Source organism: Muscardinus avellanarius (assembly GCF_963383645.1).
Source record: "Muscardinus avellanarius genome assembly, chromosome: 10".
NCBI lineage: Eukaryota > Metazoa > Chordata > Mammalia > Rodentia > Gliridae > Muscardinus > Muscardinus avellanarius.
Genome location: NC_137796.1, coordinates 111,607,456 through 111,623,611, shown reverse-complemented (window position 1 = coordinate 111,623,611; position 16,156 = coordinate 111,607,456). Strand labels below are relative to the sequence as shown.

The window sequence follows — 16,156 nt, the reverse complement described above, 5'->3', positions numbered from 1 at the left end:
GGCCCTGGTCAGCATCGTTTACCTGGGGTGCTTCAAGGCCTACTCATCAGCTGAGTAGAAGCAGGAGCCTGGCTCCCAGACCAGTTACCTTGTGGAGCACCTACCTCTTCCGCAGTCACCCATAGCCTGATAGGAGGAAGGTCTGTTTACCAGCTCACGATCTGAATACTCTCCATAGGCCAAGGACCCTAAAGGAAGTGCCAGGCAATGGACTTTAGTTGTATGTTGGCATCCCAGGCCTTAAGTCTCTTAGTTTTCCTCCTAAGTCGACAGCATATGGAGTTTGCATGTCCACCCTATCATGGTCGTGGCAACAGAGTTCAGTCTTGGAGACCCGCAGTGGCTCCTGAACTGAGACCAGCTGGGCACCTCCACGACTTTCCAGGAAGGACCCAGGCCCTAGGACTCCCTTCAGTCTCGCCCTCCTGCCCTCATGAAATTTCCATCCTTGTCTTTAAAATTTAGGCAGCACTCATAAACATAGCAATAGTCCCTAAAGACCAAGATGTGGAAGAGGAGGCAGAGACCATCAGAACTTCCTGGAAAGAGTTGCAAAAGAAATACCTACTAGTCGTTAAAGAAATGTCAAAGGTAAAGTCAGGATTTATTTATTTATTTATGGTACTAGTGATGGAATCCCAGGGCATTCCCCCCCCCCTCAGCTATATCTCCAACCTATTTTATTCTTTATTTTGAAGCAGGGTCTCATTTAGTTGTCAAAGGTCTCACAAGTTGCTGAGACTGGCGGTGAGCCTGCGATCCTCCCGTCTCGGCCTCCCAGGTACTGGGATTCCAAGTGTCCACTGCGCCTGGCTTGGGTTTAGAAAGCCAAATCCTTATTCTTGCGGGTTGTTTGTATAGGAATCAGCCCTCCAGCAGCCTCGAGGCCCGCCTACGCCAACTAATTAGCTTCTGATGCAGTTTCTCCAGTAGAGAATGAAGCAAAGCTGAGTTTGTGCAGAGAAAGAAGCTCTGCCCTGCGCTGTCTCTTCTGCGCTGTCTGGGAGACAGGAGGGCTAGAACGGGGGAGCGGGGGTGGGGGGGTGGGCAGGCACCAGAAATATGAACCCTAAGAAGCAAGGACAGCCCAAAGGTTTTTTTCTTTCTTTTTTCTTTTTCTTTTTTCTTTTTTTTTTTTTTTTTGGTGGTACTGGGGTTCCTGGAAGCCCTTCTACCTCCGGGCTACACTCCCAGACCTATTTTTACATTTTTATTTGGAAACAGGGTCTCCTAAGCCAGCGCGCGCGGCTGGCTTCAAACCTGCGCGATCCTCCTGTCTCCGCCTCCCAAGCGTGGGGATTACAAGCGTGCGCCACCACAGCCAGCTCGGCCCGAAGGTTTGACATGGCTGATGGAACCTCTCCTGGATCCAGAAGACAGTTGTGGAGGAGCAAGGGTTGGGGGGTTCTGGAAACGCAGACCAAGCCTCCGCGGTCTCTGACACCTCAGGAGAATTTTGCGAGGCCCTTCAAACACCCAGCAACTTTATAGCATTTCCCTCCTAATTAGTCTTGTTATTTCCCTACAGTTATGAGTGGGTCATGAACATCCTGGCATTTAGTTTGCTTCAGGGACAGAAAGAATGGCTGATGGTAGGAAGCTGAGGTCTTCCCATAAGGACAGCAGGAGGAGAGCCCTCTGAGGCCTGCAGAGGGCAGAGGTGGCGGAAGTGGGCGAGGGAGGCCTGGTGGTAAGAGGCACTGGTGAGGCAGCCAGCCTTGCCCAGGATGCCCTGCTGCCAGCAGCCAGCCTCCCCAGGTGCCTCCTTTCTTGTGCATATCAGGTCTATGAGACGAAGGTGCCCGTGCTGGCTGTGAACAAGGTTTCCTTCACCATCCAAGCAGGAGAATGCTTTGGCCTTCTTGGCATCAATGGAGCCGGGAAAAGTTCCATTTTCAAAATGCTAACTGGGGACAAGCCCATCACCTCTGGAGATGCTTTTATCAAGGGTTTCAGTATCAGCTCTGACCTAAGGAAGGTGGGTGCCGCCTGAAAAGAAGCTTGGGGGTTTGACACAGGAGTCAGGGATCAGGGAACTGGAATGGGACTGGATCATTAAAAAGCCCCTGTATCAGTCACAGCTACACCCCACACCCATCCCATTTGCGCATACTTCTCTGAGCTCAGATCAGATGTTGAGCTGCTTAATCAACACCATCCTCCTTCTCCTGCTTCTTTTCTATTTGGTCCTAGAGATTGAGTCCAGGGTCTCACACAGCTAGACAAGATTTCTACCACTGAGGTACAGCCACAGCTCTTTTCTCCTCCTCCTCTTCCTCCTCCTCCTCCTCCTCCTCCTCCTCCTTTCTCCTCCTCCTTCTCTTCCTCCTCCTCCTCCTTCTGTGTGTTTGTGTGTGTGTGTGTGCGCGCGCGCGTGCGTGTGTGTGCGTGCGTGCGTGTTAGTGAGGATTGAACCCAGGGGCATTTTTTACCTCTGAGCTACATCTCCAGTCCTATTTTTTTTGTTCTTTATTTTTAAACAGGGTCTCACCAGGTTGCAGAGAGCTACTAAGTAGCTGAGGCTGAATGCAAACCTGCAATTCTCCTGTCTCAACCTCCCAAGTACTGAGATAACAAGTGTGCCCCACTGGCTTATTCTATTTTGAGACAGTCTTGCTAAGTTGCCCAGGCTAGCTTCAAACTTGCAATCCTCCTGCTTCAGCATCCCAGGCAGCTAGAATTTCCAGCATGTACCACTGCGCCCAGCTACAACACTCTCTTGATTACACAGGCACTGGAAAGTCAGTAGGCCCTAGGGAGTCTCCACACTCCTCTTTTCTCCCTCTATGCTTCCTGGGCAGTGAGAGGCACCACCCAGGATGTCCAGTCAGCAGCCATGCTCCAGGGATGCTCTCTCCCAAGTAACCTTCAAATCTCTTCTCCTTGGACCTGATCCTACTCTGTTTATCCTAGTTAAGGTTATTGTGTTTTGTCCATCTTCCTTGACTTTGCTGCAGCATTTTATAATCCTGGCCTTTTCCTCCTTCCACTGAGCCTTTCATTGCTTTTCCATAGCTTCCCTCTCTCCCTGCCCTTCTCCATCCGAACATTTCTCTCTCAGGCTCCTTGGCAGAGCTCCAACTTCATCTGGCCCAGCAGATTGGGATGTTCCTGGGGGCTGCACCTGCATCTCCTGGCCCTCATTCTAGACATACTGTCCCCACCTGGTCCCTTCTGTTGCTCTGCCCCCATTACCATCCATTTGCTGATGTCTCCCAGGTAGCCACATCTCCATCCCAACTCCAGTCCTGCATTTCAGATTATGGAGCTTCTCAGCTTCCATAACTGTATGAGCCAATCCCCACAACCTCTTCCTATGTGTCTATATCTACATTGTGTATAAAGGATATCACAAAAAGGAATACTAGGTGAGTGACAGAAGTTTGGAAGGAAGGGAGACAAAGCGATATAGGAACAGTTAGGGGAGCCAAGCGTGGTGGCACACGCTTATAACCCCAGCTTTCAGGAGGCTGAGACAGTAAGATCCCAGTTCGCATACAGCCTCAGCTACCTAGTGAGGCCCTTTGCAACTCAGCCAGACCTTGTTTCAAAATAAAGAATAAAAAAAATAGGGCTGGAGGTGTAGCTTGGAGGTAGAATGCTCCTGGTTTCCATCCCCAGTACCTCAAAAAAAAATTTTTTTTAAAAGAAGTTAGAGCCGGCCATGGTGGCCAACACTTGTAATCCCTGTGCTTGGGAGGCAGAGACAGGAGGATCACGCAGGTTCGTAGCCAGCCTCACTGGCCTAGGAGACCCTGTTTCCAAATAGAAATGTAAAAAAATAGGTCTGGGAGTGTAGCCCAGAGGTAGAAGGGTTTCTAGGAACCCCAGTACCACCAAAAACAAACAACAACAACAAAAGAGACCCTGTTTCCAAATAAAATATAAAATAGGTCTGGGAGTGTAGCCCAGAGGTCGAAGGGTTCCATCCCCAGTACCACCAAAAAAACAGAAGTTAGAGGATAAAACTCTCCAAACATTATGAAAGACATCAGATTACAAATAAATGAAGCCCTCTGAACCTAAGCAGGATAAATTAAAAGAAATCAATGCCCTGGAACATCACAGTAAAACTACTGAAAACCAAACAAAAAGAAAATCTTCAAAGGACCGAGAGTGGGTCCTATTCACGAGAACAAGAGTTAGACTTGTAGCTGAGTTCTGAACAGAAACAAGTAACCTGGGTGCAGTGGCACACGCTTGAAATTCAAGCAGTTGGAAGGCTAAGAGAGGAGAATCGCAGGTTCAAGGCCCGCCTCAGCTACTTTGCAAGACCTTCAGCAACTTAGTGAGACACTGTTTCTTTTATCATCTATCTATCGATCTTCCTTCCTTCCTTCCTGTCTGTCTGTCTGTCTGTCTGTCTGTCTTCTTTCTTAGGGGTTGATCCATGAACATTCTACTTCCAAGCTATATTCCCAACTCTCTTTTTTTAAAATTTGAAACAGGGTCTCCCTAGATTGCTGAAGATCTCAATAAATTGCCAAGGCTGGCTTTGAACCTGTGATCCTTCTTTTTCAGCCTCCCAAGTACTGGGATTACAGGCAGGCATTGCTGCACCTGACTGAGACCCTCTTTCAAAATTTAAAAAAAGGGAAAGAGGATTCGGGTCGTAGCTCAGAGGTAGAGCTCCAAGGCATGCACCCCACGTAGGGAAACCCAGTAAACCTCCTCCTGGCTTTGTCGTTCCCAGTCATCCATTCAATAGTGTCTACAGTAGTCACAGAGAAGGAGATGTAAGTTTTATTCCACAAACTCAGATAATAAGAAATTTTATATTTCTGTGTACTACTTAAAATAACACCTACCTGCAAGGCTTTCATCCTGCTGGTGAGAAATTTCTCACCATCCAGTTGATAAAATTGAATTTCAATCTTCCTGGAATCCATCTGTACCTCGCCTCCTAGAAGTTTGTGAAAATCTGTAGTTGGAAATATGGAATTTAATGTATTTAAACTGCTTCTTCGTTTCTGTTTTTCCTAGAAATCTCACACAAATTAAGCTTAATGACAGACTGACAAAGCCTCATGCTTGCTTTCTTACTCTGCACACACCCTTTCTCTGTAGTATTTTTAAGCACTCTTGCCATTCCTTAAAACACATTCTCATGGCCGGGCGTGATGGCGCACCCTTGTGATCCCAGCATTTGGGTGGCTGAGACCGGAGGATCGTGGTTTGTGGACAGCCTCAGCTACTTAGAGAGGCCTTCACAACTCAGTGAGGCCCTTTTTAAAAAATAAAAAAAGACTTAAAAATAGAGCTTGGAGTGTGGCTCAGAGGTAGAATCCCTCTGGGGTACATTCTCAGTACTGCAAAACACACACACACACACACACACACACACACACACACACACAGTCAGGGCTGCGGTGTAGCTCAGTGGTAGAATTTACCTAGTGTGCACAAAACCAAAAGCAAAAACAAACAAAAAACAATCTCCTCAGAACCTGCTGGTTTTCCAGAAATCAGAGTCGAAGTGCCTTCTGAGTTCACACCGCCGCACTACGTTGCTCTCCTCCTTTTTTTTTTTTTTTTTTTTTTTTGTGGGTCTGGGGATGGAACCCAGGGGCAATCAAGCTACACCCGCTGCTTATTTTTTATCCTTTTTTGTTGTTGTTGTGGTTTGAAAGCGGGTCTCACTGAGTTGCAGAGGGCCTCACTAAGTAGCTGAGGCTGTCCACGAACCACAGTCCTCCAGTCTCAGCCTCCAAATGCTGGGATTACAAGCATGTGCCACCACACCCGGCTTCTTTCTTCCTTTGTTTCTTTCCTTCCCTTCCTTTTTTTCTTTCGTGTGTGTGTGTGTGTGTGTGTGTGTGTGTGTGTGTGTGTGTTTACTGGGGATTGAACCCAGGGGCATTCTACCTCAAGCAATAACCCCAGCCTTATTTTTTTCCTTTAAATAGGGTCTCACTAGGTTGATGAGAGTCCCACTACTTGTTGAGGTTGGCCTCGAACCTGCAATTCTCCTGTCTCAGCATCCCAAATACTAGGATTACAGGCTTTCCCCATCATACGCAGCTAACACTGTTTTTCTTACTTTCAGAGTTACTCACTGCCTCAGAATTTTTTGGGTCCATTGTAAGACGATCCTTGGTACAGGTGCCTCTGTGCACTGGACAGGGTTGCCTAGCCAACCCAGATAAGCCCCCAAGGCAGCAGGTGTGGATTTTACTCCAAACACAAATATGTAGAAAGTGTCACTTTTTTTTTTTTAGGTACTGGGGATGTAACCCAGGGGCATTCTACCTCCAAGCTATGCCTCCAGCCCCGTTTTTTATTCTTTATTTGGAAACAGGGTCTCACTGAGTTGCAGAGGGCCTCACTAAGTACCTGCAGCTGTCTGTGAACCACGATCCTCCGGTCTCAGCCTCCAAATGCTGGGATTGCGAGTGTGTGCCACCACACCTGGCTACATTTCTTTATCTTTTTTTTTTTTGCGGGTCTAGGGATGGAACCCAGGGGCATTCAACCTCCGAGCTACACCCCCTGCCCTATTTTTTATTCTTTATTTTGAAACCAGGTCTCACTGAGTTGCAAAGGGCCTCCCTAAGTAGCTGAGGCTGTCCACGAACCGTGATCCTCCGGTCTCAGCCTCCCAAATGCTGGGATTACAAGCGTGCGCCACCACGCCCGGCTACATTTCTTTATTTTCTTTAAATCAACTTACAACAGTTCCTAGATTTCTATCCCCAAATCGATTAAAGTAGAAAATTTATATAGACCAAAACTCTCTCCCAGACTGAAATGGGGCAGTGTGTGAGTCCACTAACCGGTACAGAGCAGACCATTCTTTTCTCTTGTATGACCTGTGCCAAAGCATGAGAGAAAATGGGGTGGCACTCAGAGGTAGAATGCCCCTGGGTTCAATCCCGGGGGCCTCAATAAGTGGGGAAAGTATAAGGCAAGTCTTCTTGGACTTGTTAATTTGAAGGTGACCCCAAAGAAGGAAGGCACGGGTGTCATTCCAGGAGGGCAGGAAGAGGAGCTGAGCAAGTGTTCCACCCCTGGCATCCTCCAGAAATGGCCTGTTTGCAGACACCTCCAGCAGGGGCTACACTCCCAGATTCCCAGCATTATTATAATCCTGCACATGGCCCTCACGCTGGTGCGCACAGGGCAAGGCCAGGGGACAGGCCGGTGCCGCACAGTGGGAGGCTTCACTCCGGCATGCCTCCCTGCGGGGCTGTGTTCTTCCAGGTTCGGCAGTGGATAGGTTACTGTCCTCAGTTTGATGCCCTGCTGAACTTCATGACAGGCCGAGAGATGTTGGTCATGTATGCCCGGATTCGGGGCATCCCTGAGCGCCACATCGGTACCTGTGTGGACCAGATTCTTGAGGACTTAGTCCTGGACATATATGCAGACAAACTAGTGAAGACCTACAGGTGAGACATGGGGCTTCTCTGCACCTCTCCACCAGTTCCAAGATGTGCTCAGGAAGCTTAGGGCCGAGCCTGTGGGCTCAGGCACGGGGTAGCTGTGCAGTCCATGTTACTGGGCAGGGGTGGAAGGCGGCCTGTTCCCTGTAGCAGGAGCCTGGGCTGTCCCAGGTGCCACTCTCCCATGGGCCTGGGCTCCAGAGAAAAATATGAGGCACACCCAGGCCCGGGGCCATTTCTGCAGCTGAGGTCAAGCAGATGGCACCATACGTGTGGGCCGTCCCTTCTTCCTTTCACTTGGTGACAGGCTTCCTGCTTTTGGTAGGTTTGCATTTTGGGCTCACAGCTACCTCATCCCAGTGTGTCTGCTGAGGCTCGGCAGCTCTGCTTCAGCTTCTAGTGCCAGAGATAGGACCTCCAACTTTAACTAGCTTGAAGGAGCGAGGTATCCACTGCCCAAGCCCAAGGGCTTCTCCCTCTTCACGTGGTTTGCAGTACCACTAGAGGCACACGACGGTATTGCAGGCCTGGGGTGGGAGGTGGGGAGATGCCCCTGAGCTCTGGTGCAGGGGCCCAGGGACCAGGGCTCAGGTGAAGAGGTTCCGGCCTTTCAGTGGGTTGAAGTTTGAAGCAGCTCTTCTTGCTGTCGTGCACCATTTCTTTTCTTCTCTTTTTTGTGCTGGGGATGGAACCCAGGGGCATTCTACCTCTGAGCTACAAACCCAGCCTTTTTATTTTCTATTTTTGAAGCAGGGTCTCACTAGGTTGCTGAGAGTTTGCTGAATTGCTGATGCTGTCTTTGAACCTGCATTCCTCCTGTGGTAGATGAGGGCTGGGAGTATAAGCATGTGCCACTACCCCGGCTTCTTGCATCTTTTGATGATTGGATGAATTTCCATTCTGAAGTTCAGAATGGTGCCTTGCACATAATAAATGCTATGAGTTAAAAAAAATAGCTCGGATGGTCCTGCAGCCTTGCTCTCAGAAAGTGTGTCTCAATACCCACAAGTCCCTCAGAGAAGATTTGCTGACCACATGCTCACCCTGGACTGATCTCTGTGTCCAGGGAATGGTTTATTGTTTGCTTTTTTTTTTTTATAATGCTGAGTAGGGGAATGGTTTGGACGCTCAGTGTACAGTCTAAGATACAACTTAGCCCTACTAAAGTTGTTAGCACCACATTATTTATTTATTTATTTATTTATTTATTTATTTATTTCTTCCTTCCTTTTTCCTTTTGTGGTACTAGGGATAGAACCCAGGGGTATTCTATCTCCAAGCTATACCTCCATACCCCAACCCTATTTTTTTTTTTTTCAGTACTGAGGATGGAACCCAGGGACATTCTACCTCCGAACTACACCCCCAGCCCTAATTTTTATTCTTTATTTTGGAACAGGGTCTCACTGAGTTGCTAAGGTTGACTGTGAACCTGTAATCCCGCCTCAGCTTCCCAAGTACTGAGATTACAAGTGTGTGCCACTCCCCCCTGCCATGGTACTGCATTTGTAAAAGTTCCACCCGGGGTGTGGAGCACATCTGGAACAGAAAAGGAAAGGGGTCAGTGTTGGACCAGCAGGACTCACCACTGAAGATTAACAGCAACCATTCTCTACCCCTACCTTTATCCCCTCTGCACCCAGCGGCGGTAACAAGCGCAAGCTGAGCACCGGCATCGCCCTCATCGGAGAGCCCGCGGTCATCTTCCTGGACGAGCCATCCACTGGCATGGACCCCGTGGCCCGGCGCCTGCTCTGGGACACCGTGGGACGGGCCCGTGAGTCCGGCAAGGCCATCATCATCACCTCCCACAGGTAGAGCCCGGGGCCCGTGGGAGCTGGTGGCTGGGAAGGGCCGGGTGGGCAGAGCACCTGTGAGCACTAGAGCAGAGATCCCGGCTCTGCACGTGGCCATGCTCTGAGCGTGGGGCTCAGGAAGCGCCCAGCTGGGGGCCGGCGCCCTTGTGCGCACAAGCCCTGGCAGCGGGTGGGGCCCCTGGCCAGTGGTCTCAGGCCTCGCCCTCTCCCAGCATGGAGGAGTGTGAGGCCTTGTGCACCCGGCTGGCCATCATGGTGCAGGGGCAGTTCAAGTGCCTGGGCAGCCCGCAGCACCTCAAGAGCAAGTTTGGCAGCGGCTACTCCCTGCGGGCCAAGGTCCGGAGTGAAGGGCAGCAGGAGGCACTGGAGGAGTTCAAGGCGTTTGTGGACCTGACCTTCCCAGGTGTGTGCTGGCCCGCGGCCCCTGCTGGGTGGGCCCGGGCCCCTGTAGGGGTCGGTGTCCAGCCCTGCCGAGCCCCACATCTCTGCCCCTTGGGCGAGGACGGGACCTCCCTGTGGAGGCCTCACTGGAGCACGGCCGTCCTCTTTGCAGGGAGTGTCCTAGAAGATGAACACCAAGGCATGGTTCATTACCACCTGCCTGGCCAGGACCTCAGCTGGGCAAAGGTGAGCATATCTGATTGCACTCACTTTCAGCGGGGGCTCAGTCCTCCTCCTCCTCCTCCTCCTCCTCCTCCTCCTCCTCCTCCTCCTCCTTCTTCTTCTCTCTCTCTCTCTCCCTCTCCCTCTCTCCCCCCTCTCTCTTTTGCAGAATTACCATTCAGACATCCTCCAAATCTCCATAAAAATGTTAATTGGAATTCACAGAACATAAATATTTGAACTGAGCCTAGGCATAGTGATGCATGCCTGTAATCCCAAAACTTGTGAGGCTGCAATAGGAAGCTTACAGGTTGGAGGCCAACCTCAGCAACTTAGCGAGGCCCTAAGACCCTGTTGCAAAGTAAAAATTAAAAAACCAGGTATGGAGGCGCACACTTGTAATCCCAGCATTCGGGAGGCTGAGACTGGAAGATCGTGGTTCACGGACAGCCTCGGCTACTTAGTGAGGCCCTCCACAATTCAATGTGACACTGTTTCAAAAAAAATAAAATAAAAAGACTAAAAAGGCTAGGGGAGGTAGCTCAGAGGTGTAGTGCCCTGGGTTTCATTTCCAGTACCATAATAATAATGATAATGTTAATAATAATAGTAATAAGGTAGTGCACACTTGTAATCCTGGAATTTGGGAGACTGAGACAGGAGGATGGCAGCAGGTTCACTGCCAGTCTCAGCTACTTAGTGAGACGCTCCATAATTTAGTGAGACTGTTTCAAAATAAAGAATAAAAAACAGGGCTGGGGGTATAGCTTGGAGATAGAATGCCCTTGGGTTCAATCCACAGTTGTACCATAAATAAATAAATTAAATAAATGAATAAATAAATAGAACTGAGGTATAACTCAGAGATATAATGCCCCTGAATTCAATCCCCAGCACCACTAAATAAATAGTGTGTGTGTGTGTGTGTGTGTGTGTGTGTGTGTCTGTGTAGTATTGGGAATTAAACTCACAGGCATTCTGCCTCTAAGCTATGCCCTTTTATTTCTCTTCCTTCTTTTCTTCCTTTTCTTTTTTATTTCTTTTTAATTTTTTTAATTTTTTTTTTTTTTGGTAGTACTTGGGGTGGAACCCAGAGGCTTTCTACCTCTGGGCTATACTCCCAGACCTTTTCTATATTTTATTTGGAAACAGGATCTCACTAAGTTGCTGAGAGCCTCACTAAGTAGCTGAGGCTGGCTTCGAACCTGTGCGATCCTTCTGTCTCAGCCTCCCAAGTGCAGGGATTACAAGCATGCGCCACCACGCCCAGCTCTTTTTTATTTTTTTGAAAAAAAATTTTTTTGCATTACTGGGGGTAGAACCCACAAGCATTCAACTTCTGAGCTACACCCCCAGCCCTATTTTTTAGTCTTTATTTTGAAACAGTGTCTCACTGAATTGCAAAAGGCCTCACTAAGTAGTTGAGGCTGACCGTGAACCACGATCCTCTAGTTTCAGCCTCCCGAATGCTGGAATTACAAGTGTGTGCACCACCTCCGGATGTCTGGGGATTTTTGGGGTTTTTTTTTTTTTTTTTTGCAGTAGTAGGGATGGAATCCCGGGGCATTCTTTCTCCAAGCTATACCCCCAGCCCTATTTTTTATTCTTTATTTTGAAACAAGGTCTCACTGAGTTGTGGAGGACCTCACTAAGTAGCTGAGGCTATTCAGGAACCGCGATCCTCTGGTCTCAGCCTCCCGAATGCTGGGATTACAAGCGTGCGCTTACAATGCCTGGCTCTTTTTTAAATTTTTTATTTTATTCATTTATTCATTTATTTTTATTTTTTGCAGTACTGGAGATTGAACCCAGGGATATTCCACACCCCAGCTCTATTTTTTTCTTTATTTTGAAACAGGGTCTCACTAAGTTGCAAAGGGCCTCACTAAGTAGCTGAGGCTGTCTGTGATCCATGATCCTCCTGTCTCAGCGTCCCAAATGCTGGAATTACAAGCATGTGCCACCACACCCAACTCTTTTTTTGTTGTTGTTGTTTATTTGTTTGTTTTTGGTGGTACTGGGGTTCCTGGAAACTGTTCTACCTCCGGGCTACACTCCCAGATCTCTTTTTATATTTTTTATTTGGAAACAGGGTCTCAAGCCAGGGAGGCTGGCTTCAAACCTGCGGGATCCTCCTATCTCTGCTTCCCAAGTGCATATTACAAGCGTGCGCCACCACGCCCGGCCCAACTCCTATTTTTGGTGGTGGTGGTACTAGGGTTCCTGGAAGCCCTTCTACCTCTGGGCTACACACTCCCAGACCTATTTTTTTTATAGTTTTTTTTTTTTTTTTTTTTTTTTGAAACAGGGCTGGCTCCGAACCAGCGCGATCCTGGTTCGATCCTGGGGATTGCAAGCGTGCGCCACCACGCCTGGCTCCAACTCCTATTTTTTAATCGTCATTTTGAAATAGGATCTCACTGAGTTTCAGAGACTGACCCTAGCTGAGAACCTGCAATTTTTTTTTTTTTTTTTTTTTTTTTTTTTTTTTGGTACTGGGGATGGAACCCTTCTCCAGGCTTTATTTGGAAACAGGATCTCTTAAACCAGCAAGGCTGGCTTCGAATCTGCGCTCTCCTCCTGTTTCCACCTCCCAAGCGCTGGGATTACAAGTGTGTGCCGCCACGCCCAGCTACCTGGGCTCCTTTTAAAATCTCAGCCTCTCCTTTCTTTTCTTTTCTTTTCTTTTCTTTTCTTTTCTTTCTTTCTTTCCTTCTTTCCTTCTTTCTTTTCCACTACTGGGATGGAAGCCAGGGGCATTCTACCTCCGAGCTACACCTCCAACCCTATGTTTTTATTCTTTATTTTGGAACAAAGTCTCACTGAGTTGCAAAGGGCGTCACTAAGTAGCTGAGGCTGGCCGGGAACTGCGATCTTCCTGTCTCAGTCTCCAAAATAGTGGGATTACAAGCCTGTGCCACTATGCCTGGCTTTCATCTCTCTTTCTTTTTTCCTTTTCTTCCTCCTCTTCCTCCTTCTGCAGTTCTGGGGATGGAACCCAAGGGCATTGTACCTCTGAGCTACACCCCCAGTCCTATTTTTAGTTTTTTTTTTTTTTTTTTGGTGGTACTGGGGGTGGAACCCAGAGGCTTTTCTACCTCTGGGCTATACTCCCAGACCTATTTTATATTTTATTTGGAAACAGGGTCTCACTAAGTTGCTGAGAGCCTCACTAAGTAGCTGAGGCTGGCTTCGAACCTGTGCTATCCTCCTGTCTCAGCCTCCCAAGTGTGGGGATTACAAGTGTGCGCCACCACGCCCGGCTGTCTTTTTATTTTTTGAAACAGGGTCTCACTGAGTTGCAAAGGGTCTTGCTAAGTAGCTGAGGCTATCTGAACTGCAATCCCCCTGCCTGGCATGCGTGTGTGTGTGTGTGTGTGTGTGTGTGTGTGTGTGTGTGTGAGATAGGGATTGACTCCAGGGGCCTTTTACCTCTGAGCTATACCCCAGTCCTAATTTTTAATTTTAGTTTGAAACAAGGTCTCACTAATTTACAGAGGGTCTCACTAAGTAGCTGAGTCTGGCTGCAAACCCGGATCCTCCTGTCTCAGCCTCCCAAGTGTTGGGATTACAAGTGTGTGCCACCACGCCCAGCTTGTTGTTTTGTTTTGAAACAGGGTCTTGCTAGGTTATTAAGAGTCCCCTGTTGCTGAGTCCTGTCTTGAACCTGTGATTCTCTTGTCTCAGTTTCCCAAGTACTAGGATTTATAGACATGTGCCACCATGCCTGGCAAAATGTTTGAGCTGGAAGGGCCCTTGGGGATCAGCTCCTCTTGCTCCCACGTTTTACAGAGTGAGGAGCAGACACAGCCCAGTCACAGAGCAAGCCAGGGACCCAGCCAGGGCTCTGCCTCTGGCTCCATCCCCGCCGAGACAGACATCTGAACTTGGTGGGCCTGGCTTCTTGGAAGGCGTCTGGAGCAGCTGAGAGAGGGCCAGGCCCTTGGGGACCTAGTCACAAACCCAGGGGCTGGCCCTCTGTCCACCCTCTCTGCATCCTCCCTGTCCTTGCCCCCACTTTGCATAGCACATCACCAGTGGGTGGTGTGTCCACAGCACGCACCTTCCCCCTTCCACAGGTGTTTGGCATTCTTGAGCAAGCCAAGAGAAAGTACATGTTGGAGGACTACTCCGTCAGCCAGGTCTCTCTGGAGGACATCTTCCTGAACTTCGCCAGCCCTTTGCCCCCTGCTCAGGAAAAAAACCAACAGGGACAAGCAGAGCCACCCTGCTTCTTGTCCCAGCCTCCTTTACAGCCTCCCTCTCAGTCTCCCTCCTCTTTCCCCCCATCTCCTCCTGCTCAGCCTCCCTCGCTGCCTCCCTCAGAGCCGGTCCTGTTGTAATAAAGACACAGCACAGGTCTGCTGGGTGTGCCGGGCCTGCCTAGCTTCTGGGTGCAGAAGCAGCTCACAGCGCAGTGAGCTTACCGCCGGGCTCTCTCCCTGACTGCAGTTCATCCTGGAGGCCTGGTGGAGAGCCCAGGTGTGTCTCAGTGGAAACGATTACCCACCACACGTGCATGCTTTTGAAGGGGGACAGCTGTGAGGGGTTACACAGTAGCCACCATGTTCTTCCTGATGCTGGCTGTGTGCCCAGTGCATCCAGACGGGCTGAGTAGGAAAGGGTTGGGGCAGGGCTCAGCAAGCGTTGGTCACTAGCTCTGTTAACAGGTGCTCAAGCACTGCTCTAGTTCAGAGACCCCGGGCCAAGCCTGTGCTCCCTCCAGCTGTGCACGCCGGTGGATGTGGCCTGTGCCTTTGTCACACGGACACTGTCCTCGCCTCTCTCCAAGGGACATACCATCAAATACCCTGTCTGTCTGTCAGGCCATCTTCTCAAATGCAGATGTGTTCCCTCCCTTCTCTTCCAAGCTCCAGTCCTGTGAAGGCCTGCAGTCCTTCACCCAGGACAACAGTGTCCACGTGCCTCTTATCACCACACCCGCACCGCAGTCCTTTTTCCAAGTGACTGCTCTGTGGCACTTCAGTGTCCCCTGCTCGCCTGTGGTGGAGCCTCCCTGGGCCTCTGTCCATGGCCGCCTTGGAAGGGCCCTCTCCCTCTCTCTAGGGTTCTTCAGCCTCCCAGCCTCCCTCACTCTTCTTCACTCTCCCTCTGCACCCTGCCAGCCTTGAGGGGTTTTGCTCATTCACCCTCAGGTCTTCAACTGCTACCTTATTCTATCAGGAACCTCCCCAAGCTCCCAAAATTGGGACTTTCTGGAGTTCTCTCATCTTCTGGAAGCCCAATAGGAAACGGAGCATCTCGCACCCTCCAGGAGTGGCCCAGTACCCCAGCTTGGCTCTAGAAGCTCAACTCTGGTGCAGTGGGTAGGACAGGGAGACATGTGCAGGACAATCTGTAGCTGCAGCCAAGAGAGTGCCTGGTTCTTGACAAAGAAGAGTACTTCCTCTGAATAAATGAGGGAGTGACTCAGACACAACGGGCAGGCACCTGTGATCCCAGTTCTTGGGAGGCTGAGACAGGAGGACCACAGGTTTATGGCCGACTCAGCTACTTAGGCCCTCAGAAGCTTAGTGACACCCTGTTTTGCCAGGTATGGTGGTGCACGCTTGTAATTCCAGTTGGGAGGGTGAGAAAGGAGGTTAGCAGGTTCGCACCACAAAAAGGAAAGAAAAAAGCAGAACTAAAGGACACTGGGGACTTTGAAAAACCAGAGATGGTGCTACAGTTGGAAGATTCCAGTGGTAGATGACTTGTTCATGGTTGGATTTAGTTTGTTAATCCCTTCAAGGTGCTACCATAAGCAAATCCTGAAAGCCCACTGGGCCCAGGAGGAAAAGGTAACAAAGTAACAGAGCCCCAGAGGACAAAGTAACAAAGTGGAAACTAGCCCACAGGGACCAAGGAGCCTGGGGAAGCAAACCGCAAGCTTACTCGACTTCATTCACTCGTCCTCAGTCTGGAGCACCTTCCAGAAACCCCCATCCTTGTTTCTTTGAACCTCTGGGGCTCTCCTAAGCCTTAGGCTGTGATCGCCTGTTTACTCCCTGTCTCCCGCTCCAGACAGGCACGGGGCCTTGGCACCGGGCTCTTGTTGTGCCTAGCACAGGCCAGGTACCCCAAGTGGCCCAGAGAGCAGCAAGGTGTGTGTGTGGGGGAGGGGGGGTTAAGGCCCATCCAAGCCATGGGGGAGGGAGAGAGCCTGGGCCTAGTTTACCCCACTCCCTCAAGAGAGTGAATTTCTTCCCCTCAACAGAATGTGTCAAGAAGAGGTGGGACATGATGCACGCTGTCCAATTCTTGAGTGAATAGATACTCAGCTGAATGTGACATTCCTGGTGGCTGGCAGCAGCCACTAAAGTGCAGGCAGTGAGGACAGGAGATTAGGAACTG

General features: G+C 49.7%; 1 protein-coding gene across 1 annotated transcript in view; it reads left to right on the top strand.

The window, feature by feature from the left end:
- The window catches only part of LOC308268894 (ATP-binding cassette sub-family A member 17-like), a gene marked incomplete at both ends in the record, with an annotated part of 93,799 nt that extends 78,666 nt beyond the window's left edge, over positions 1–15,133 (top strand). The window contains 9 exons of the mRNA XM_080703997.1: positions 466–591; positions 1,784–1,978; positions 7,201–7,388; positions 9,026–9,196; positions 9,412–9,602; positions 9,753–9,826; positions 13,882–14,039; positions 14,595–14,766; positions 14,987–15,133. Coding sequence (XP_080560123.1) covers positions 466–591; positions 1,784–1,978; positions 7,201–7,388; positions 9,026–9,196; positions 9,412–9,602; positions 9,753–9,826; positions 13,882–14,039; positions 14,595–14,766; positions 14,987–15,133 — 1,422 coding nt within the window. The remainder of the gene's footprint in view (positions 1–465; positions 592–1,783; positions 1,979–7,200; positions 7,389–9,025; positions 9,197–9,411; positions 9,603–9,752; positions 9,827–13,881; positions 14,040–14,594; positions 14,767–14,986) is intronic.
- Positions 15,134–16,156: the final 1,023 nt, after the last annotated feature.